Source organism: Megalobrama amblycephala, linkage group LG11 (assembly GCF_018812025.1).
Source record: "Megalobrama amblycephala isolate DHTTF-2021 linkage group LG11, ASM1881202v1, whole genome shotgun sequence".
Classification (NCBI taxonomy): domain Eukaryota; kingdom Metazoa; phylum Chordata; class Actinopteri; order Cypriniformes; family Xenocyprididae; genus Megalobrama; species Megalobrama amblycephala.
This window is the reverse complement of record NC_063054.1, coordinates 33,196,281-33,217,472: the sequence shown is the minus strand read 5'-3', so window position 1 is coordinate 33,217,472 and position 21,192 is coordinate 33,196,281. Positions and strand designations below refer to the sequence as shown.

Below are 21,192 nucleotides of genomic sequence, written 5' to 3'. Positions count from 1 at the left end.
CAAGCGTTTAATTCGCGAAAGCCAATTGGGTAGGCTTCCTTGAAAAGTTACGTAATAAATATTCATAAGATAAATGCTTCATTTCCCAACAGCAATGACAAAAAAACGCATTTCCTATTTGCAGTGTTTTTGTAATGCTAATATACTACGGTGCTGTGTTAGATGGGAATTTTTGTGCATTTTACTTCTTATGTTTTTGTCCTGCAACTGAAGCTCTCCTTGGGGTATTCTTGTCTGTCTATATATCTGAATTATTTATGCTTTTCTTAGCTTTGTATATTTAGTGTAGATTATTTGGTTGGTGATCTGAGAGTAGAAAGGTTCATTGTACATAATGAAAATAGGGACTGATTGAAAAGTTTGCTCTTAAGTTTCTGTAAGAGCTTGTCTTCTACAACCAGCATTTGTAAACAGAATGATTCAATAGGTTAATATTTCATCACAAATATTTAATTTAAAGGAGAAATTGTAGTTTGCACCATTATGTTATCTGATATGCATTAAGTAAAAGTTTGATTATGATGTGACAATGTTTTGCAATGCAAAAAGCATTTTTTCCCCAGTCTTGGCACATTCATGTTTTTTGAGTTTAAGACAAATATACTTTATTTTAAGCAAGTCAGACACATTAAGAATTTCCAATATTTAAATGACAAAAACGAAAAGAAAAAAAAATGTAGATATCAGTTCAGAATAACTTTACACATGTATTGTACTGGATTTTATCCAAATAAGATGATAATTAAAGACTGAACTGCTTATAAAACAAAATCAAGTGCAGTAAAATAGTTTACAAGTTTACAATCAATTGCTATTACACAGACTTTTATATTTAATACAAATGTATGTACCCTTTCTTGGCAGAATTAAAACAAAATAATATGACAAATATAAAACAAATGAATATGGTATAACAGTTAAAGAAAGGAGGAAAATCACTTTTTTTTTTTTTTTACCTTTTTGTAGATGGAAATATTTATAATTTTGAGCAGATAATACAATATGCAATCATGACATGATGTCCAATACTGATGACACTGTTTTCAGAAGTCATGATTTCTCATTGGCTAATGGAACCCACAATAATAATATTACATGGCAAGGCACTGGCTCAAATCAGCATTTTAAAACTCAGAATGCAGTTTTCCAGAGACGTCATTAGATTTAAAACATAAAATATTCATGAAACTGTATGAGACAAACCTTGTCAAACGTTCAGATACAATGAACCCTTTGTGCTCGTATAAGAAATAAAACATTCACAAGTGAGCATTTGGACAAAACAGTCAGCACGAATCCTTCTAAACACTTAATTTGCCGCGGGGAAAGAGGCAATGAGGTGAAATCATCTCTATACATGATGGATCTGATTACTCAGATATACAGAAGTCACTGCTACCTATTGACAGTTCGTGATCACAGTGTACTCATTTGCTACGTGGTTGATTACATCATTCAGTGATCGTTATCATTCACTTTTCTACAGACTGCTGGGCCGGGCAGTGGATGATTGGTTTGGGATTGACCACGCCCCCTTCAGGCTACTCGTATGCGAGGCTCCTCCTCTATTTCCTGACCCAGGCTTGTATAGGTCACTGAAGGCTCCAGGGGCCCCACAGTGGGCGTGTCTGTGATAGCGTTTCCCGTGTTGCGGAACTGTTTATAAACGCGAGGATCCTGTGCCACATAGGTGGAGGAAGAGGAGTAGAGGACCAGTCCCAGGAGGATGATGAAGAAGGAGAGCAGGTAAAGCCCTGAAAACTGTAGACAGACAAACAATATAATCAACTTCAGATATCGAATCTAAAGAGTGAGTTAAAAAGTCTACATCATGATAATTCTAATTCGAACACTGATTTAAAACTTTAAATCATAATTTACTACTTTTAAATAGAACAATGACTTCAAACTAAATCATGATTTATTAAGTCTAACTAGAACACTTATTTAAAACTCTGAATCATAATTTACTACTTCTTAAAAGAACACTAATTTAAAACTACATTGTGATTTATTGATTTTAAATAGAGCACATTTAAAACTTTAAATCATAATTTACTACTTTTAAATACAACAATGACTTCAAACTAAATCATGATTTATTAAGTCTAACTAGAACACTTATTTAAAACTTTGAATCATAATTTACTACTTCTTAAAAGAACACTAATTTAAAACTACAATGTGATTTATTGATTTTAAATAGACCACATTTAAAGGTGCCATCGAAAGTTTTTTTACAAGATGTAATATAAGTCTAAGGTGTCCCCTGAATGTGTCTGTGAAGTTTCAGCTCAAAATACCCCATAGATTTTTTTTAATTAATTTTTTTAACTGCCTATTTTGGGGCATCATTAACTATGCACCGATTCAGGGCTGCTGGCCCTTTAAATGCTCACACTCCCTGCCCACGGAGCTTGTGCTTGCCTTGAACAGCATAAACAAAGTTTACACAGCTAATATAACCCTCAAAATGGATCTTTACAAAGTGTTCGTCATGCAGCATGTCTAATTGCATAAGTATGGTATTTATTTGGATGTTTACATTTGATTCTGAATGAGTTTGAGGCTATGCTCCGTGGCTAACGGCTAATGCTACACTGTTGGAGAGATTAATAAAGAATTAAGTTGTGTTTATGAATTATACAGACTGCAAGTGTTTAAAAATGAAAATAGCGACGGCTCTTGTCTCCGTGAATACAGTAAGAAACGATGGTAACTTTAACCACATTTAACAGTACATTAGCAACATGCTAACGAAACATTTAGAAAGACAATTTACAAATATCACTAAAAATATCATGATATCATGGACCATGTCAGTTATTATTGCTCCATCTGCCATTTTTCGTTGTTGTCCTTGCTTGCTTACCTAGTCTGACGATTCAGCACTGCACATCCAGACGTTAATACTGGCTGCCCTTGTCTAATGCCTTTGAACATGGGCTGGCATATGCAAATATTGGGGGCGTACATATTAATGATCCCGACTGTTACATAACAGTCGGTGTTATGTTGAGATTCACCTGGTCTTCGGAGGTCTTTTAAACAAATGAGATTTATATAAGGAGGAGGAAACAATGGAGTTTGAGACTCACTGTATGTCATTTCCATGTACTGAACTCTTGTTATTTAACTATGCCGAGGAAAATTCAATTTTTAATTCTAGGGCACCTTTAAAACTTTAAATCATAATTTACTACTTTTAAACAGAACAGTGACTTCGTAAATCATGATTTATTCATTCTAAACAGAGCACTGACTTAAAACTTGAAATTATAATTTATTAATCATAAATCAGATCAAATCTGTTATATGAAACATAAAAGCAGACTTTTGAAGAACATACATCTGGACTATTTTTGTGGATTTGTGAGGAACTTGATAGTCACAGTCACAAGTGTCTGTATGAAAAAGAATTATGGAAAAGATCCTTCCAAAAATGCTCCTTTTGTGTCTCACCAACAAAATTACAATACAGTAAATAATGACAGAACTTAAATCTTTGTGTGAACTTTCCCTTGATGCTCTTCTCCACAAAGTCTAGTGACAGCCATTGCAGACATAGTTTTAAAAAAAGGTCACATTAGGGTCATATATTCTTTACTGAACTTGAGGGAATCAGACATGGAGGCTCAATAGGAGAGTTCCACTGAGAATGAATTAATGAGCAAAAACAGCAGTTGGATTAAAGAGATGGAGAAATCTCAGTGTGAGTCTACTACTGTTCAAGGTAAAAAGTCTGTGATTGTAATTATGATGGGATGGCATTAATACATTAACCATGGTTCAAAATCCATGTTGTGAGACATGCATTACATGTGATTGAATGTCATGGGAATGCCTGTCTTATAGTTCACCCAAAAATGAAAATTCTGTCATTATTTACTAATTTACTAAAAAATATATGAATTTCTTTCTTCTGCTAAACACAAAAGAAGATATTTTTAACAATATGGGTAACCAAACAGTTGATGGACCCCACTGACTTCCATTGTATGGAAATAAAATACTATGAAAGTCAATAGCAGTGTTTCCACTGTCATTTCCGGGGCTTGATCGTTCCGCATCGGGGCTTCCTCGGTGTCACGGTTGCTGATCCGCTGTCTCATTCTGTGGTCTTGTGTGCGTGTGGTTTGTCACGTAATCTGTTCGTGTGGGCGTCGCCGCTGATTGTTTGATCAGCGGCAGCTGTATCTCATCACCTCAGCCTACTTAATGCCCTGTCTTTCGTCTCTTGTTGTCAGATCGTTGTTTGGAGTCCCGCTTGTGTTTTCCTCTCGTGTTCCTCGTGAGTTTACCTGTGAGTGGAGTCTTCGTGTCTTCGTGTTCCTGTTTCCACGCACCCACGCTGGATTACACTCTCCCCGGACTTCCACTGATCTGCATCACCACGGACCTGTTTCACCACCTCATCTCACCTGCTTCACGGCCCATCGAAGTCCCTGTGATCACCCCTCTCCTGCTGCCAGCCCATTGTATCTTGTGTTTACTTTCTGGAGTGAAGCTCAATAAATGAGATTGTACTTGCATTTGCATCCGCCTTATTATTCCGTGACAGAACGATCTGACCATCATGGATGCAGCAAGTTCAGCGGCGCTGACTGAATTCATCAACCACAGTATTTCACGGATGGATCAGCAGCAGGAGAGTATCTCATCCACCGGCCGTGCTGTACAAGCCCTGGTGACACAGGTGTCCGAGCTCTCTCAGCAGCTACAAGAACTACGCAATCCCACTGCGCCACCCACGCCGCCCGTTCCCCCCTCACCACCGGATCGAGGAGACCATCCTGAGCCTCGACTGCCTGTCCCTCAACCATACTCGGGTGAGCCGAATTTCTGCAGAGCCTTTCTTAATCGTTGTTCTATGCATTTCTCTCTTCAGCCTCGCACCTTTGAGAGAGAGGAGACCAAGGTGGCATTCGTGCTCACCCTGCTCACGGGACAGGCAGCTTTATGGGGGACGGCGGTGTGGGAGAATCGGGATCCCTGCTGTTCCTCGTTCCAGGCACTCGCCGCGGAGATGAAGAGGGTCTTTGACCGTGCGGTCGCGGGCAAGGAAGCGGCTCGCCAACTCACGGAACTTAAACAAGGTCGTCGCACTGTGGCCGAGTATTCCATTGAATTCCGCACCCTCGCGGCGGAGTGCCGATGGAACGAGGAGGCGCAGTGGGACGTCTTCCTGCATGGGCTGGCTGACCGTGTCCACAAGGAGATCTACGCTTTGGACCTACCACCGGATCTCAACGGCCTCATTGAACTGGCGCTACGGGTGGATTCCCGGCTCAATCGTTTAGAGCGCCTCTCCCGGCCAGACGGCGGAGCTAGTGGCTCGGAGGTTCGGACAGGCGGCGTAAGAGACACGGTCAGTCCCGCTTTCGATCCGGAGCCCATGCAGGTTGGGAGAGCTCGGCTTTCCCGGGAGGAGAGAGAGCGGCGGAGGTCCCAAGGACTGTGTATTTACTGTGGTGGTTCCGGGCACTTCCTGAATGCGTGCCCGGTAAAAGACCGAGCCCGGTAGTAAAGACGAGGCTACTATCGGGCGGGATCTCCTGCGGAAAAGTCCTCTCCATCCACTCTCCTTCCGGTAAGACTTAGATGGGCCAATCACTCAGTCACCTGTCAAGCCTTGCTGGATTCAGGAGCAGAAGGTAATTTCATGGACACTCAGTTTGCACTCAAGTTTCATTTATCCACTGTTCCACTCACTAAACAGATTACTGTCAACGCACTCAACGGCCAGAGTCTACCGGACATTTCATTCTCCACCGAGAAGATAACCATGGTCACTTCCGGCAACCACACTGAACGCATTCATTTCCTTCTCATGGACTCACCACTAGCACCCATTGTTCTCGGACACCCGTGGCTCACCCAGCACAATCCCAAGGTGGACTGGCGGCAGCACACCATTCTGGAATGGAGCACTCAGTGTCATGAGTCCTGTCTTGTGTCTGCTTGTCCGTCTGTTTCTGTTTCTGTGTTACAGGAGAAGGCAGCGGATTTGTCAAACGTGCCTGTGGAGTACCTGGACCTGAAGGAGGTGTTCAGTAAGTCCCGGGCTGCTTCTCTCCCTCCGCATCGTCCCTATGACTGTGCTATAGATTTAGTGCCCGGTAAGTCTCCGCCTAAAGGCAAATTATACTCTCTTTCTGTTCCTGAGAGGGAGGCCATGGAGAAATACATTTCTGATTCTCTAGCAGCGGGGTTCATCCGTCCTTCCTCTTCTCCAGCGGGGGCGGGGTTCTTTTTTGTGGGGAAGAAGGATGGTTCCTTGCGACCTTGTATTGACTACCGAGGGCTGAATAACATCACGGTAAAGAATACCTACCCTTTGCCGTTGATGGCTTCAGCCTTCGAGAGGTTGCAGGGAGCATCCGTTTTCACAAAACTGGATTTACGTAACGCTTATCATTTGGTCCGCATCAGGAAGGGGGATGAATGGAAGACTGCCTTTAACACCCCCAGGGGGCACTTTGAATACTTGGTCATGCCCTTCGGGCTGTCCAACTCCCCGGCGGTCTTCCAAGCACTCGTCAATGACGTGTTGAGAGATATGGTTGACCAGTTCATATATGTCTACCTGGACGACATATTGATTTTCTCCTCGTCTCTCCAGGAACATGTTCAACATGTCAGGCGAGTGCTTCAACGACTGCTAGAGAATGGGCTTTTTGTCAAGGCGGAGAAATGCGATTTTCATGCACAGTCTGTTTCTTTTTTAGGGTACATCGTCTCGTCTGAGGGAGTTCGCATGGACCCTGACAAGGTTAAGGCTGTGGTGGATTGGCCAACTCCAGATTCCCGTAAGGCCCTACAGAGGTTCCTGGGGTTTGCCAATTTTTACCGGCGTTTTATTCGCAATTTCAGCCAACTAGCCGCGCCTCTGACCGCCTTGACCTCCCCCAGAACGGCGTTCAGGTGGTCTGACGCAGCTCAGGCTGCGTTCTCCAAACTGAAAGGCCGCTTCGTTTCGGCTCCCATTCTGATTGCCCCTGATTCCACACGTCAGTTCGTGGTGGAGGTCGATGCGTCAGAGGTGGGGGTAGGTGCAGTTCTATCTCAGCGTTCTCCCACAGACGATAAGATTCACCCTTGCGCGTTTTATTCTCATCGCTTATCTCCAGCCGAACGCAATTACGACATTGGTAACAGAGAGTTGCTGGCGGTCAAGTTAGCATTGGAAGAATGGCGTCATTGGTTGGAAGGTTCGGGGGTACCTTTTATCGTTTGGACTGATCACAAGAACTTAGAATATATCAGATCTGCCAAAAGACTCAACTCCAGGCAGGCTCGGTGGGCACTTTTTTTCTGACGTTTTGACTTTTCTCTCTCGTACCGCCCGGGTTCAAAAAACATCAAACCCGATTCTTTATCTCGTATTTTTGATCCATCCGAACGCCCGTCTACTCCCGAGTGTATTTTTCCCGAGACATTAGTGGTCTCCACTCTGACATGGGAGATCGAATCGAGGGTCAAATCGGCCTTAGAAGGGGTAACGCCTCCGACCGGGTGTCCACCGAATCGGTTATTTGTGCCGGAGGAGTTAAGGTCCAATGTTATCAAGTGGGGGCATTGTTCCAACGTGGCCTGTCATCCAGGGGTTCATCGTACCATTTTTCTGGTCAAGCAACGATTCTGGTGGCCTGCCATGGCTCGTGACGTTCGCAGTTTTGTTTTGGCTTGCTCGGTTTGTGCCACTGGTAAGACTTCCAATCGACCTCCAGATGGGTTACTCCAACCGCTGTCTGTCCCTTCGAGACCCTGGTCCCACATTTCGCTAGATTTTATCACCGCCCTCCCACCCTCCCAGGGTAACACGGTCGTTTTGACCGTAGTGGACCGATTCTCGAAGGCGACTCATTTCATCCCTTTGCCCAAATTACCCTCTGCTAAGGAGACAGCGGTAACTGTCGTAGACCAGGTCTTTCGGTTACATGGCCTCCCGATGGATGTGGTCTCCGACAGGGGTCCCCAATTTGTGTCCAAATTTTGGCAAGAATTTTGTAAGTTGCTGGGGGCGACGGTCAGTCTTTCCTCTGGGTTTCATCCCCAGAGCAATGGTCAAACCGAGAGAGCCAACCAAGATCTGGAAAGAGCGTTGCGATGTTTGGTCTCCAAGAATCCTTCCTCCTGGAGCCAGCAACTCTCTATGATTGAGTACGCACATAATTCGTTACCAGTGTCTTCCACGGGCCTCTCGCCGTTCGAATGTAGTTTAGGTTACCAGCCACCTATTTTTCCCAGTATGGAATCCGAAGTCGCGGTCCCCTCCGCTCACGCCTTCGTCCAGAGGTGCCGCCGCACCTGGAGTAGAGCCCGTGAGACTCTACTCCGGGTGAGGGCGCGCACCAAGGCTAAGACCGATCGCCACCGGTCGAGGCCTCCCGTATACGTCGTGGGTCAAAAAGTGTGGCTTTCTACCAAGAACATTCCTCTCCGCTCCGTCTCTAATAAACTTGCTCCTAAATTTATTGGCCCATTTCCTGTCACCAAGATCATTAGTCCGGTGGCAGTCCGCCTTAAACTTCCTCCAGCGTACAGGAGAATTCATCCCGCTTTCCATGTGTCCAAAATTAAACCTGTGTTTCATTCACACTTTAATCCGCCCACTCCGGTTCCCCCACCGCCGCGACTCGTAGACGGGGAACCCACTTATTCGGTTAATCGTATTCTGGACTCGAGAAGGAGGGGACGCGGTTTCCAGTACTTGGTGGACTGGGAAGGTTACGGTCCGGAGGAGAGAAGTTGGGTTCCTGCTAGGGACATTCTGGATCACACCCTTATCGATGATTACAATCGACAGGTAGGTGCTCCTGGGAACGCCGTGAGGCGTTCTTAGGAGGGGGGGTACTGTCACGGTTGCTGATCCGCTGTCTCATTCTGTGGTCTTGTGTGCGTGTGGTTTGTCACGTAATCTGTTCGTGTGGGCGTCGCCGCTGATTGTTTGATCAGCGGCAGCTGTATCTCATCACCTCAGCCTACTTAATGCCCTGTCTTTCGTCTCTTGTTGTCAGATCGTTGTTTGGAGTCCCGCTTGTGTTTTCCTCTCGTGTTCCTCGTGAGTTTACCTGTGAGTGGAGTCTTCGTGTCTTCGTGTTCCTGTTTCCACGCACCCACGCTGGATTACACTCTCCCCGGACTTCCACTGATCTGCATCACCACGGACCTGTTTCACCACCTCATCTCACCTGCTTCACGGCCCATCGAAGTCCCTGTGATCACCCCTCTCCTGCTGCCAGCCCATTGTATCTTGTGTTTACTTTCTGGAGTGAAGCTCAATAAATGAGATTGTACTTGCATTTGCATCCGCCTTATTATTCCGTGACACTCGGGGCCAGCGGCCAGGGATTTTTGGCCACCGAATACCTTGGTCCAAAGTGGGCCAGCTTGGGCTTGAGGGAGTGCTTACGAACAAAGATGGAGTTTATCTGAGTCTGGAGACGGCAATGCCGCAAATGATTTCATATAGGTTACCAGCTAACATCAGCATTAAAGACTTAAAATTCACTTTCAGACAGCAGCGAGTGTTTGAAATAACTTCTGTTTCTGATCCGATGTGGATTCTGATCATCATATAAGGCAGAAATAATTATATGCGATGCAAAAGCTATTATATGCGCGCTATCACAACAGGGTAAATATGACCGCTTGAAGAAATCAGATTGTCTGATATCCATTTAATTGCACATACAGTACAGTCCAAAAGTTTGGAACCACTAAGATTTTTAATGTTTTTAAAAGAAGTTTCGTCTGCTCACCAAGGCTACATTTATTTAATTAAACATACAGTAAAAAACAGTAATATTGTGAAATATTATTACAATTTACAATAACTGTGTACTATTTAAATATATTTGACAAAGTAATTTATTCCTGTGATGGCAAAGCTGAATTTTCAGCATCATTACTCCAGTCTTCAGTGTCACATGATCCTTCAGAAATCATTCTAATATGCTGATTTGCTGCTCAATAAACATTTATGATTATTTTCAATGTTGAAAACAGTTGTGTACTTTTTTTTTCAGGATTCCTTGATGAATAGAAAGTTCAAAAGAACAGCATTTATCTGAAATACAAAGCTTCTGTAGCATTATACACTACCGTTCAAAAGTTTGGGGTCAGTAAGAATTTTTATTTTTATTTTTTTGAAAAGAAATTAAAGAAATGAATACTTTTATTCAGCAAGGATGCATTAAATCAATCAAAAGTGGCAGTAAAGACATTTATAATGTTACAAAAGATTAGATTTCAGATAAACACTGTTCTTTTGAACTTTCTATTCATCAAATAATCCTGAAAAAAAATATTGTACACAAATATTTTGTACAATTGTACACATTAAATGTTTCTTGAGCAGCAGATCAGCATATTAGAATGATTTCTGAAGGATCATGTGACACTGAAGACTGGAGTAATGATGCTGAAAATTCAGCTTTGCATCACAGGAATAAACAGTTATTAGGGCCCAAGCGAAAATTCGCGCAGGGCCCTCTTGTTCTTCTAAGGATTATTATTATTTTTTTTTTTTTTTTTTTTTTTATTTTTTTTCCGTCTTCCGGGGCTTTTTGGGGGCCTTAACATGCTCAAAAACTCTTGAAAATTGGCACACACATTGGAATCCGCGGCCATTAGGACGCCGGAGAGGCTGGTACCCGGGCGTGGCAGGGGGGCTCGACAGCGCCCCCTTGAAAAAAGTCTGAAAATTTGGTCCATATATTAAACACGCTTGCACGTATTAGTATGAAACTCAGTACACATATAGACCTCATCGGGCCGAACAACTTTCGTGCTCTAAGTTAAACACCACGCCAACAGGAAGTCAGCTATTAAGGGTTGTTTGAAAAACGCATGCTCTGGAATTTGATATACTCCTCCTAGACGATTAATCCGATCGCCACCAAACTCGGTCAGCATGAAGTCAAGACACTGATGATTAAAAATTGCCAGGGGATTTTTGATATCTCGAACGGTTTGGCCATGGCGAGGCAACGAATTTATGGCGAGAAAAAGGAAACAGGAAATGTGTTATAACGTCTGCATACATATATTGATCTTTATGAAACTTCACGAGTGTGTTCGTTATAGGAGTCTGATCACATGGATGTGACTATTGTGAGTCAAAGTTATAGCGCCACCAACTGGCAGCAGGAAGTGTATCACTTTTTGAAATGTTTTGAGATCACCCTCTTATTTTTACCTGATTTGCTTCAAACTTCATCAGTGTAATGTCAATACACAGCAGATGTAGACCTATGACAGGATTTTTGATATTTGAAATATTGTTGCCATGGCAACAGGTCAAACTGTAATAATATTCTTGAGTGTTTTTGAGGCTCTTAACATGCTTCAAATTGCATGAAACTCGACACACACATCAATATTGTCAACCAGTAGACATGGACAAAGCCATAGAAATGGGCGTGGTGGAGGGGCTCAGTAGCGCCACCTTTTGACAAAAGTGGGGGGGTTTGTTTTTCCTACAGTCACCAAACTTGGTACACATATTGTTCTCATCAAGCCGGACAATTTTCTAATTTACATTCATTAGCTCCGACCAACAGGAAGTCAGCTATTTTGGTTTGAATGTTAATTTTTTGAAAAAACAGGCTATGAATTTTATACTACTACTCCTACAGGGTTTATCCAATTTACACCAAGCTTTTTTTAACTTGTTGCTAACACATTGAAGTTGTTTAATTGCAAACGGATTTTGGATATCTCAAACGGTTTGGCCGTGGCGAGGCAACGAATTTATGGCAAGAAAAGGGAAACAAAGTGTTATAACTTCTGCATACATTAATTGATTTTGATGAAACTTCGGCTTAGTCTTCGTTGTACAAGGCTGATCACATGGATGTGACTATTGTGATTCAAAGTCATAGCGCCACCAACTGGAAGCAGAAAATGTGTCACTTTCAGCATACATTGAGATCACCCTCTTATTTTTACCTGATTTGCTTCAAAATTCATCAGAATAATGTTAAAACTTGGCACATGTAATCCTTTGAAAATGGGCAGGGAGGAGGGGCTCTATAGTGGCACCTTGTAGTGCAGTAAATGTGGAGTGAATTTGACATAGTCCTTTGATGTTTAACCGTTTTAAGTGCCTATTGCCCGCTGTGCACAGTTGCCCTGAAGCCACCGGGGTGGCGGTGCCACCGGGCTTGGGCCCGCCATCGCTGCTCGCAGCTATATTTTTAAATTGTAATAATATTTCACAATATTACTGTTTTTTACTGTATTTTTAATTAAATAAATGTAGCCTTGGTGAGCAGACGAAACTTCTTTTAAAAACATTAAAAATCTTAGTGGTTCCAAACTGTTGGACTGTACTGTATGTCATAAATAAAGCAACTCGGGAGCTTTTTAGGGAGCTTCCTCTGTTTCTCTGACTGAAAATATAATTGTTATTGGGACTGTCACTGGAGAGAGTGCTAAAGCTCCTCAGTTGAAAAATTTGTAGAAATCATCATTCTTTCTAAATGTGATGTAAACATACTGTCCTGTGACTACAAATAAACAGAAACAGATGCGACTGAATAAGTACATGTGTCCCCTTTCTTTTGTGAAATATGGTAAATACCATTTTATTTCTGTGACTAATGTTTAATCTTGACACAAATTAATTCATTATGATCAATTTATTACTTATTATTGTAAAACTTACATCTTTAAGTAAACAACAAAAATGCCAACAAACGGACACTTTTATTATGTTCGCTTTACGATCTCGCTAGTTTCCAGTGATTTCTTTCTGATTCGTTTTCTGATAAAACCTCCATTTGTTGGTGAAATGATGGGTTTGTGTGACGTTGTTCCAGAGAGGCGTGTTACGGGGGGGTTTTAGTGAAGTGCTGTGGAGCTTCTGGCCCGACGGTGGAAACACAGCATGGTTCTGGGCTCGGTGCTACAGGTCCAAGGCTATTAGCCTAGCCTGGCCCACTGAAAGCCCTGGCTCGCACTGGCCTATCAGTGGAAAAGCAGCTAATGGGGTCCATCAACTATTTGGTTGCCAACATTCTTCAAAATATCTTATTTTGTGTTCAGCAGAAGAAAGAAATTCATACAGGTTTGGAACAATTTGAGGGTGAGTAAATGATGACAGAATTTAATTTTTGGGTGAACTATCCCTTTAAAGCAGTGGTCACCAACCTTTTTAAGCCCAAGATCCCTGACCTCGACCTTTATGAAAGACAAGATCTACTTGATAGAAAAAGACAGCCCAGATTGTATTTTGTATTTTTTTCATGGCCAATTTAGATTCTGAATTATTTATTTATTTTTACAAGCAAATTGGCCGATTCTCATACTGGTTGCAGATATTTATTATTATTATTATTATAAACAAAAATACATAGCCATTTCAAATTAGAGGGAACCACTGCTTTTTAATCACAATCCAAACAAAGATGCTATCACATTGCATGAGCAGTTTTTTTTTTATTTGAATTAATTGAGATTTAATTTCAAGATTTAAAGCAAAAACACAACGGTCTGATTTTATCTTTGTGAAATGTTATGCTACACAAAAAAGCTTGAAACAAAAACAGCAGGCTGAATGAGACGCAAATTCACTCTCTGACAGCAGGTGGCGCTTATGGAGCAGCAGTGATACAGAGTTTCCTTGGTTACCGATGTGTAAACAAAGCTGAACTGCGCTAATAATTAGCTACTTTATTTGGAGATAAAGAGGAAAATAAAATGCCATTACCATTGATTTTTTTCTGAAGACAGTAATTCCTTTTAGAGATGCATTCATATAACCCTTCACCCCTAATTCAATATTTATATTTTCTTCCTATATTTCGAGCATCGTGAACAGTGAGCTGCTCTGCCTGCTACAGAATTTTCTCCTCTTTGCGTCCGTCTTCAGCGTCTCTGGCCTCTTGTTTACGGCCGTTTACAGACTCGGACACGATCTGGGATATTTACCTTTATCACTGTCCCAGTAGCTCCTGAAAATAACAGAAAAATAAATACAAAAATACAGTACAAAGACTGGAGAAATGTAATGTATTTTTGCACTCATATTTCTGTTGTTTTCGCGAGCTACTGGAACAGTGATAAAGATCGACCGGTCGATCGCGATCGACGGGTTGGCGACCACTGCTTTAAAGGATCTCGGTAGAAGAAAACTTAAATTTCCCAGATTGTTCTAATTTATCCCAAAGTTTTCTGCATGAAGCCAAATAACATAGCAGGTTTAGATGGAAGATCACTTAACACTCATGAAAGGGAACCAAATCTTAAATTCTGAATTTTGCCCAATCATGTGTTTTTTATTTTAGAAAGCTTCTAGACCGCTCAATTTTATTTGCTTAGTTTTTTAAAGTCCAAACCAATAACTTTAGCAGCTATGGTATTTCCAAATAACCAGGTGTCTAAATTATACCCTGGAATGGAACGTAAAATAAAATCGCACTATTGACAATAAATGTCATTTTTGAGCACTGCATTAAAGACTATATTTTGCTCTGTATTATGGTCAAGCAGGGACTCAAAACCCTTGTCAGTGCTTTGAAAATAGCAACAACAATCACGACTTTGAAAACTGAAATGCCAAAGCTTCACTCAATTTGCCGTCACTCAATCTCCAAATCGCATCAATAGTTTATCATCCGTAGGGTCTGAAGTATGGACGAGAATCACAACAACCAGTTTTGGCAGTAGAGCTGTGCTATGAACAATGGCTCTCAGCTCGATCGTGGTCCATCTCTCCAACATGCCTGTGATTAACAAAGTGCTTTCAATTACACACGGCCTTCAGCTCTGGCCCATATAAGAGCAGGATTCAGCTGTTAGTATGACTACTTATCACTATGGAAAAAATAGAAAATAAATAAATACCAAAGAAATCTGATGCATTATGATTTTTTGAGATCTCTCAATAGCTTTTCTTGCTCAGCCAATACAATGAAGGGCAACTACAGATTTCTTAAATAGAGTCACATAAAATGTGCACGTGTCATCACTTTTATGTGTCTCTTAATACCAGTGTTCGGGATAATGCCTTACAAGTAACGTAATCAGATTACTTTTTTCAAGTAACCAGTAAAGAAGAGCATTACTTTTAAATTTACAACAAAATATCAGTTACTTTTTCAAATAAGTAACACAAGTCACTTTGTTTTCCCATTTATTGACTGACAGCTCTCCTGTCCCCATGTTGAAATCATGAGTAAGTGCAGAGGCGTTGTGTGTGAACAGGATGGGTATTCTAGACTAGTTCTAGAATAAATGTGAGAAAACATTTACTCCTTTATTACTTCTCCTGCATCCATTCTGTATTCCAGAATGGCAGCACAGCAGAAAGGCTTGTTTGTTTGAATTGCGCCCTCTACTGTACAGGCCTGAATTTTGCATTTCCTTCAGCCTGAGGCCTTTTAGGGCCTTATCATACACCTGGCACAATGCGACGGCAGTATTTTTTTCTAGTTTCAGCCCGACGCAGTTATCATTTTCATGTCCAGCGCCCATGGTTTTTAAATAGCAAATGCACTCACGCCCATCTGTTCACCCATGGGCATGCTGGTCTTAAAACAAGGTGTGTTCAGGTGCATTGTTGGCGTGTTGCTATTTTGAGGCAATTGAAAACGACTGTGCCATTAACCAACAAAAACCTGGTTAAACCTGTTAGTAATATGCGCCTATAGGCGAGTGCACAACGTACTCACACAGGGACGCACAGCAGCCCACAAACATGCCAAATATTAAAAATTAAAGGATTACAATGTAAAAGATTACTATTGTGTACATAAAGATAAAATTCCTACATGTCTAAATGGATAGTCATTGTACGTATCAGAATTACCTATTTGCAGTAATGACGAATGAAAATGGCTAATTATTTGACCAATCGTGGCAATACACACATGTATTTAAACTGACTAGTCAGGTTGAGGGTGTCTAAATTCCGCCATGTAAATAGCGAATCAACCATGATGCAAGCGCACCTGGCTTTTAAAGGGAATGGGAGATGACAGTCTGATTGGTTTATTGCACATTACGCCCCAAAACACACCCATGGCTCATTAAGAGACAAGGTACAACCCTTTTGGACCATGGGTCTGGCACGTCAACCTTTTTTCATCGTCAAACTAGCAAAAGTGGATTCAGACATGCCCTAAGTGCACCTGCACCATGCGCTTCAGACCATGCGCTTAGATCATTAAAATAGGGCTCTTAGTGTGAAAGGGCCTTTACATTTGCCAAAAATAAAACGTTTTAGTTGTTATAAAAACAAACAGCTCAGCCCAGATGAGAAAAAGTAATTTAACGCATTACTTTCCATAAAAAGTAACTAAGTAACGCAATTAGTTACTTTTTTATAGAGTAACATAATATTGTAATGCATTACTAATAAAAGCAACTGTCCCAGCAGTGAACTCGGTATCTTTGTAAGATGTGAAGCAACGATTGTAATGTCCATTTGTTTTATAGACTCGCACATAAACCTCAATAACGGCAAATGTAAAAGATGAGCTTTTAACATCAGACAACACATAACTAACTACAACAGGATAAATGAAGTCAGCAAACATCTATAACAGTAATTGCATATATTAATGCTCATTTTTAATGCACCCTGGAAGCTCACAGACCATTAACAAATCAAAAACATTGTTCAATATGAAAGTGTTTGATCAGAAAACATCATTAGTTTGGGGTAATATTGTTGGCGAAAACGGCTTTTACGTAAATTCAAAGCATCAAAATATCTTTGAGTCAATAAGCCTCATATGCAATTGCTTTTTAGTGTTATTATCTGATCACATCTAAAAGCTCTAATAAAAGGACCACCGTGAGACCATCAGTGTCTGCCAGACTGAGCTGAGGCGACTCTTGTGTAAAAACTTACACACTGCATGCACACACACTCATAAATATTTGCTAGAATACTCCAAAGCCCTGCAGTGATAGACATTAGGCTTTTGAAGTCTAGAAAACTCCACAGAGAATTTTAAATAAACTTTGACACTTTCTCACAGTTTGCAGCTCTCTGCTGCCTTTCCCACCTCGAGCATCACAGCAGAATAAATATTTCCAATGAATCAATAAAAGCAAGTGACACTATGTCCTGGTGTGGCTTTTGTGCATCTCCAGAGCTGCTTTTAATAAAATCAAGTCTGTATAAATCTGTCTGCATTTGGATGAGTATACACAGGAAAAATGAATAAACTAAAGACGAGAGGTTTAGACTGATGACATCGAAGTATTGTCTCCCTCAGATGTTATCTAGAACCAATACGATGATCTGAATAACCTGTGACATAACTTCAAGAACTCTTTAATCTCTAAAACATCATATAGACAACTCAAGAACTGAATACAGCAAAATGGTTCTTGATAAGGACAAAATTCTTCACTAAAGAACCTTTATTTTCAGAGGTTTGAGAAAGTGAAAATTGTGAAAAATAAAGTGACAATTGTGGGAAATAGTCACAATTTTAAGAAATACAAAGTTGCAATTGTGAGATTTAATCACAATTATGAGTAATGCATTTGCAGTTGGAAGAAATAATAACAATTGTGTGGAATGTTGCAAGAGATGTTGAGATATACACTCATATTATGAGATATAAAGTCACAATTTTGATAAATAAAATCATAATTGTGAGCGATAAAGTTACCATTGTAAAGAATTTGCTTCACACTAAGGAGAAAACAAGCTTTTCGAGAGTGAAAATAGCAGAGAAATTGAGGCAGAGGATTTTTAAAAAGTTAACACACCTGAGAGTTCAGTGCAGACCACAGGATAGAAATTAGGCAGATGGTTCTGGCAAACGTATGGAAGATCAAGCACAGCCTGAGTGATTTTCCAGTACTGGAAGGGTATTAGAGCCAGCAAGAGTAATATCTGCTGGAAAGGAATATATTCTACTTACATTGCCGGTGTGTCAGGTTCCTCATTTAAATATATCAAGTGGTACTACGTGCCAGCATAACTATGATAAAGCACCTGCTATTTTAAGCCAGACACATGGTGCCCCCTTTTTCCCCCAAATGTTAGGGGAAAAGAGTTTTCAATAAGGGTACAGTGATGTAATTACAACCTGTTATAAAAGATGCTCACACTCACAATAAATCATACTGCAATATGCAAGGTGTTCTGAGTGTCATATTTCAAAATGAAAGTTATGAACCAAAGATGGATTTTACTGTCTTATAGACAAACAGCCATGTGTTAAAGAAGGGTTTGCAAACAATAAAACTTGTCTTTTTTATTCTTACACAAATATGGCTTCATAGGTCATTTACATAGCTAATTTGAGAAAGTGCTAACTTGGATATAGTGACACTAGGGTGTGCAAGCCATATGCCACCCTATTAATTTCTTCATATTTAATTGCTTTTGTCTTTCTGAATATGTTTCTATGGAAGCTTGTTTCCACCATGCAATAAAAAATAAAAAAAATAAAAAAGTAATAGCTAATTTTTATCTCACAATTCTGACGTTTTTCTCACAATTGCGAGTTTTTAATCTCACAATTCAGACTTTATAACTCACAATTGCGAGTTTATATCTTACAATTCTGAGAAAAAAACATCAGAATTGCAAGTTAATATATCACAATTCTGACTCTATTTCACATAATTCTGAGTTTATAACTCACAATTCTGACTTTATTTCTCATAATTCCGAGTTTGACTCGCATTTATGACTTTATTTCTCATAACAATTCTGAATTTCTCATAATTCCGAATTCATGACTCACAATTCTGACTTTATTTCTCATAATTCCAAGTTTATTACTCGCAATTCTGACTTTATTTCTCATAATTCTGAGTTTATAACTCGCAATTCTGACTTCATTTCTCGTAAAAATTCTGAATTTCTCATAAATTCCAAGTTTATGACTCGCAATTCACAAAAAACATCTGAATTGCAAGTTTATATCTCGCAATTCTGACTTTATTTCTCATAATTACGAGTTTATGACTCACAATTATGACTTTATTTTGCATAATTCAGTTTATAACTCCCAATTCTGACTTTAGTTCTCATAATTCCGAGTTTATGACTCACAATTCTGATTTCATTTTTCATAATTCAGTGTTTATGACTCGCAATTCTGACTTTAATAATTCCGAGGTTATATCTCCCAATTCTGACTTTATATCTAAACTCATAAATTATGAGAAAAAAAGTCAGAATTGTGAGATAAAAACTTGCGATTGCAAGAAAAAAAAAAAAAGTCATAATTGTGAAATAAAAAGTCATAATTACCTCTTTTTTATTTTAAACAAACTTCCATATATTTCATCACACATAAGTAAATATGCACTTTTTAAAAAAATCAGAAAATCTCAAATCACTGCCTTTTAAACTATGGAAATCAAACTGCAAATGTAACATGAGTCTGTGCTAATTAAGTGAGTTGTGCAGCCTAAATCAACTAAATGCAAGGCTGAATGGAAAGCATGTCTTGACCCACTAATTATGGTAGAATTGCCTAAAATAACCTAAAATAGCCAGAAAACAGACTGTGTTCAGCATGCAAGCTTTTGTGACCACATTCAAATTTCATATTCATTGATTTCAATGAATAAAATTAGTCAGCTATTAACAACTGTCCTCAATAAAGGAGGCATGTTTACAGGAGCATTTAAAATCCCCCGTTAGCCTTGAAGTGCTGCAGGTAATGGCTCCTCCCGCTGCTGCGTCTCTCCACGTTGTTGTGAAGGGAAATAGCACAGCCATTAAAGTAGACAAAAGAGAGCTTACAGTAAAAGCACCAAGCCACACTTTCAAATCAATGCTAACTGTCTTCATCTGGAGCACACTATCTCTGAATAAATCAGTAGTTTGATTAGTACTTCTCATTCATTACTAGACTTAATTATCAGCATAAGGCCTTTTAGTGTAGGATTACTGTACATACTAATGAACCAACATCGATTTCAAGCTAAATGTGGTATGCAATAACTACAGTACTTATTTATCATATTTTTGTACAATATACAAATCATTCCTAGTATGCAATGCTCTTTGGAAACCCAATGTGTGTGTGTGTATTCAATTAGAGAAAGGGAAAAATAAATAAACACTAGAATATTTCTAACCTAATTGATTTAAGTGCATTGTTTTAAAAAACTCATCCTTATGTTCACTTAAATCTGATATTATATAAAAGGAATCAGACTAATATAATCCATCTTCTTTGAGTTTAAATTGAATCCAATATATTTAGATATTAATCAGGAGAACATAAAAAGTGCTGCATGAATAATCTAAATTGATTGGAGAATATCAATCAACTCTGGCAGTTAGGATCTTATCTGCCCAACTGTACAACACAGTTGAGGGCATGAATATTGGCATATCTGCTGATTCACGTGAACAGTCTTCATTTCCCTTTGCGGGTTTTAAATGATTTGTTCTGTAACCACTAAATGCTTCCAGTAAAATTCTCATTAACTATTTAATCTGGACAAACAACCCAACTGCTGCACATGAGAAGATACATCCAACCATCAAATTATCTACTTTTCCTCACGGAACCGGACTAAACACGCCACAAAGTGCAAACCAAGTGGAAAAATCAAAGTCTAATTGCAGTGAGAACATGCTTCTGTCACACATCTAAAAGCAACCAAGATTTCAGGAAATTGAGCAACCTGTCGAGATCAGAAATCAATCATCACAGCTCATTTTTCTTCTGAATTGGTTCGGCTGAACGGAACATCTTAGGCTATTGTGGGAATCAGCTCGATTCAAATTTCTGTCTGACAAGCGGCAAATCACTGTGAAAAACATGCAAGCACGTTCAAAATGGTCTTAGCCAAGAGTGGGTTTACGCCAATATCTGTCCGCTGCAGATACGGATTCATATACAGTGTCCAAAAGTCTGAGACTACTAGGAAAAATGCTTCTATTCTTCTCTTTTTAAAACATTTCAATTAATGTTTATTTCAAAAATGTTATTTTTATGGTTTTAGTTTTAGTTAACTATAATAACCCTGATTTGAGATGCTCCAAAGAACATTTTCGCTTCAGTGGAAGCAAAAACATCTGTAGGAGTCACATGAATGTCATAAATTTGCTTTTTAGTGTACTACATATAGCTCAGAATCTGTAATATTTTTACCTTATTCATTTAATGATATTAGATCTTGTTGTCTCAGACTTTTAGGCTCCGCTGAACACTCACAAGGACCTTGAGTTTGCCTCGTGAGCAGAAACCA

General features: G+C 39.9%; 1 protein-coding gene across 1 annotated transcript in view; it reads right to left on the bottom strand.

Annotated features, from left to right (window-relative positions):
* Window positions 1-579: 579 nt before the first annotated feature.
* slc35f1 (solute carrier family 35 member F1) overlaps window positions 580-21,192 on the bottom strand; it is a 125,187-nt gene continuing 104,574 nt past the window's right edge. The window contains exon 8 of the mRNA XM_048207567.1: window positions 580-1,761. Within this exon, the coding sequence (XP_048063524.1) occupies window positions 1,537-1,761 (225 nt within the window). The 3' untranslated portion in view covers window positions 580-1,536. The remainder of the gene's footprint in view (window positions 1,762-21,192) is intronic.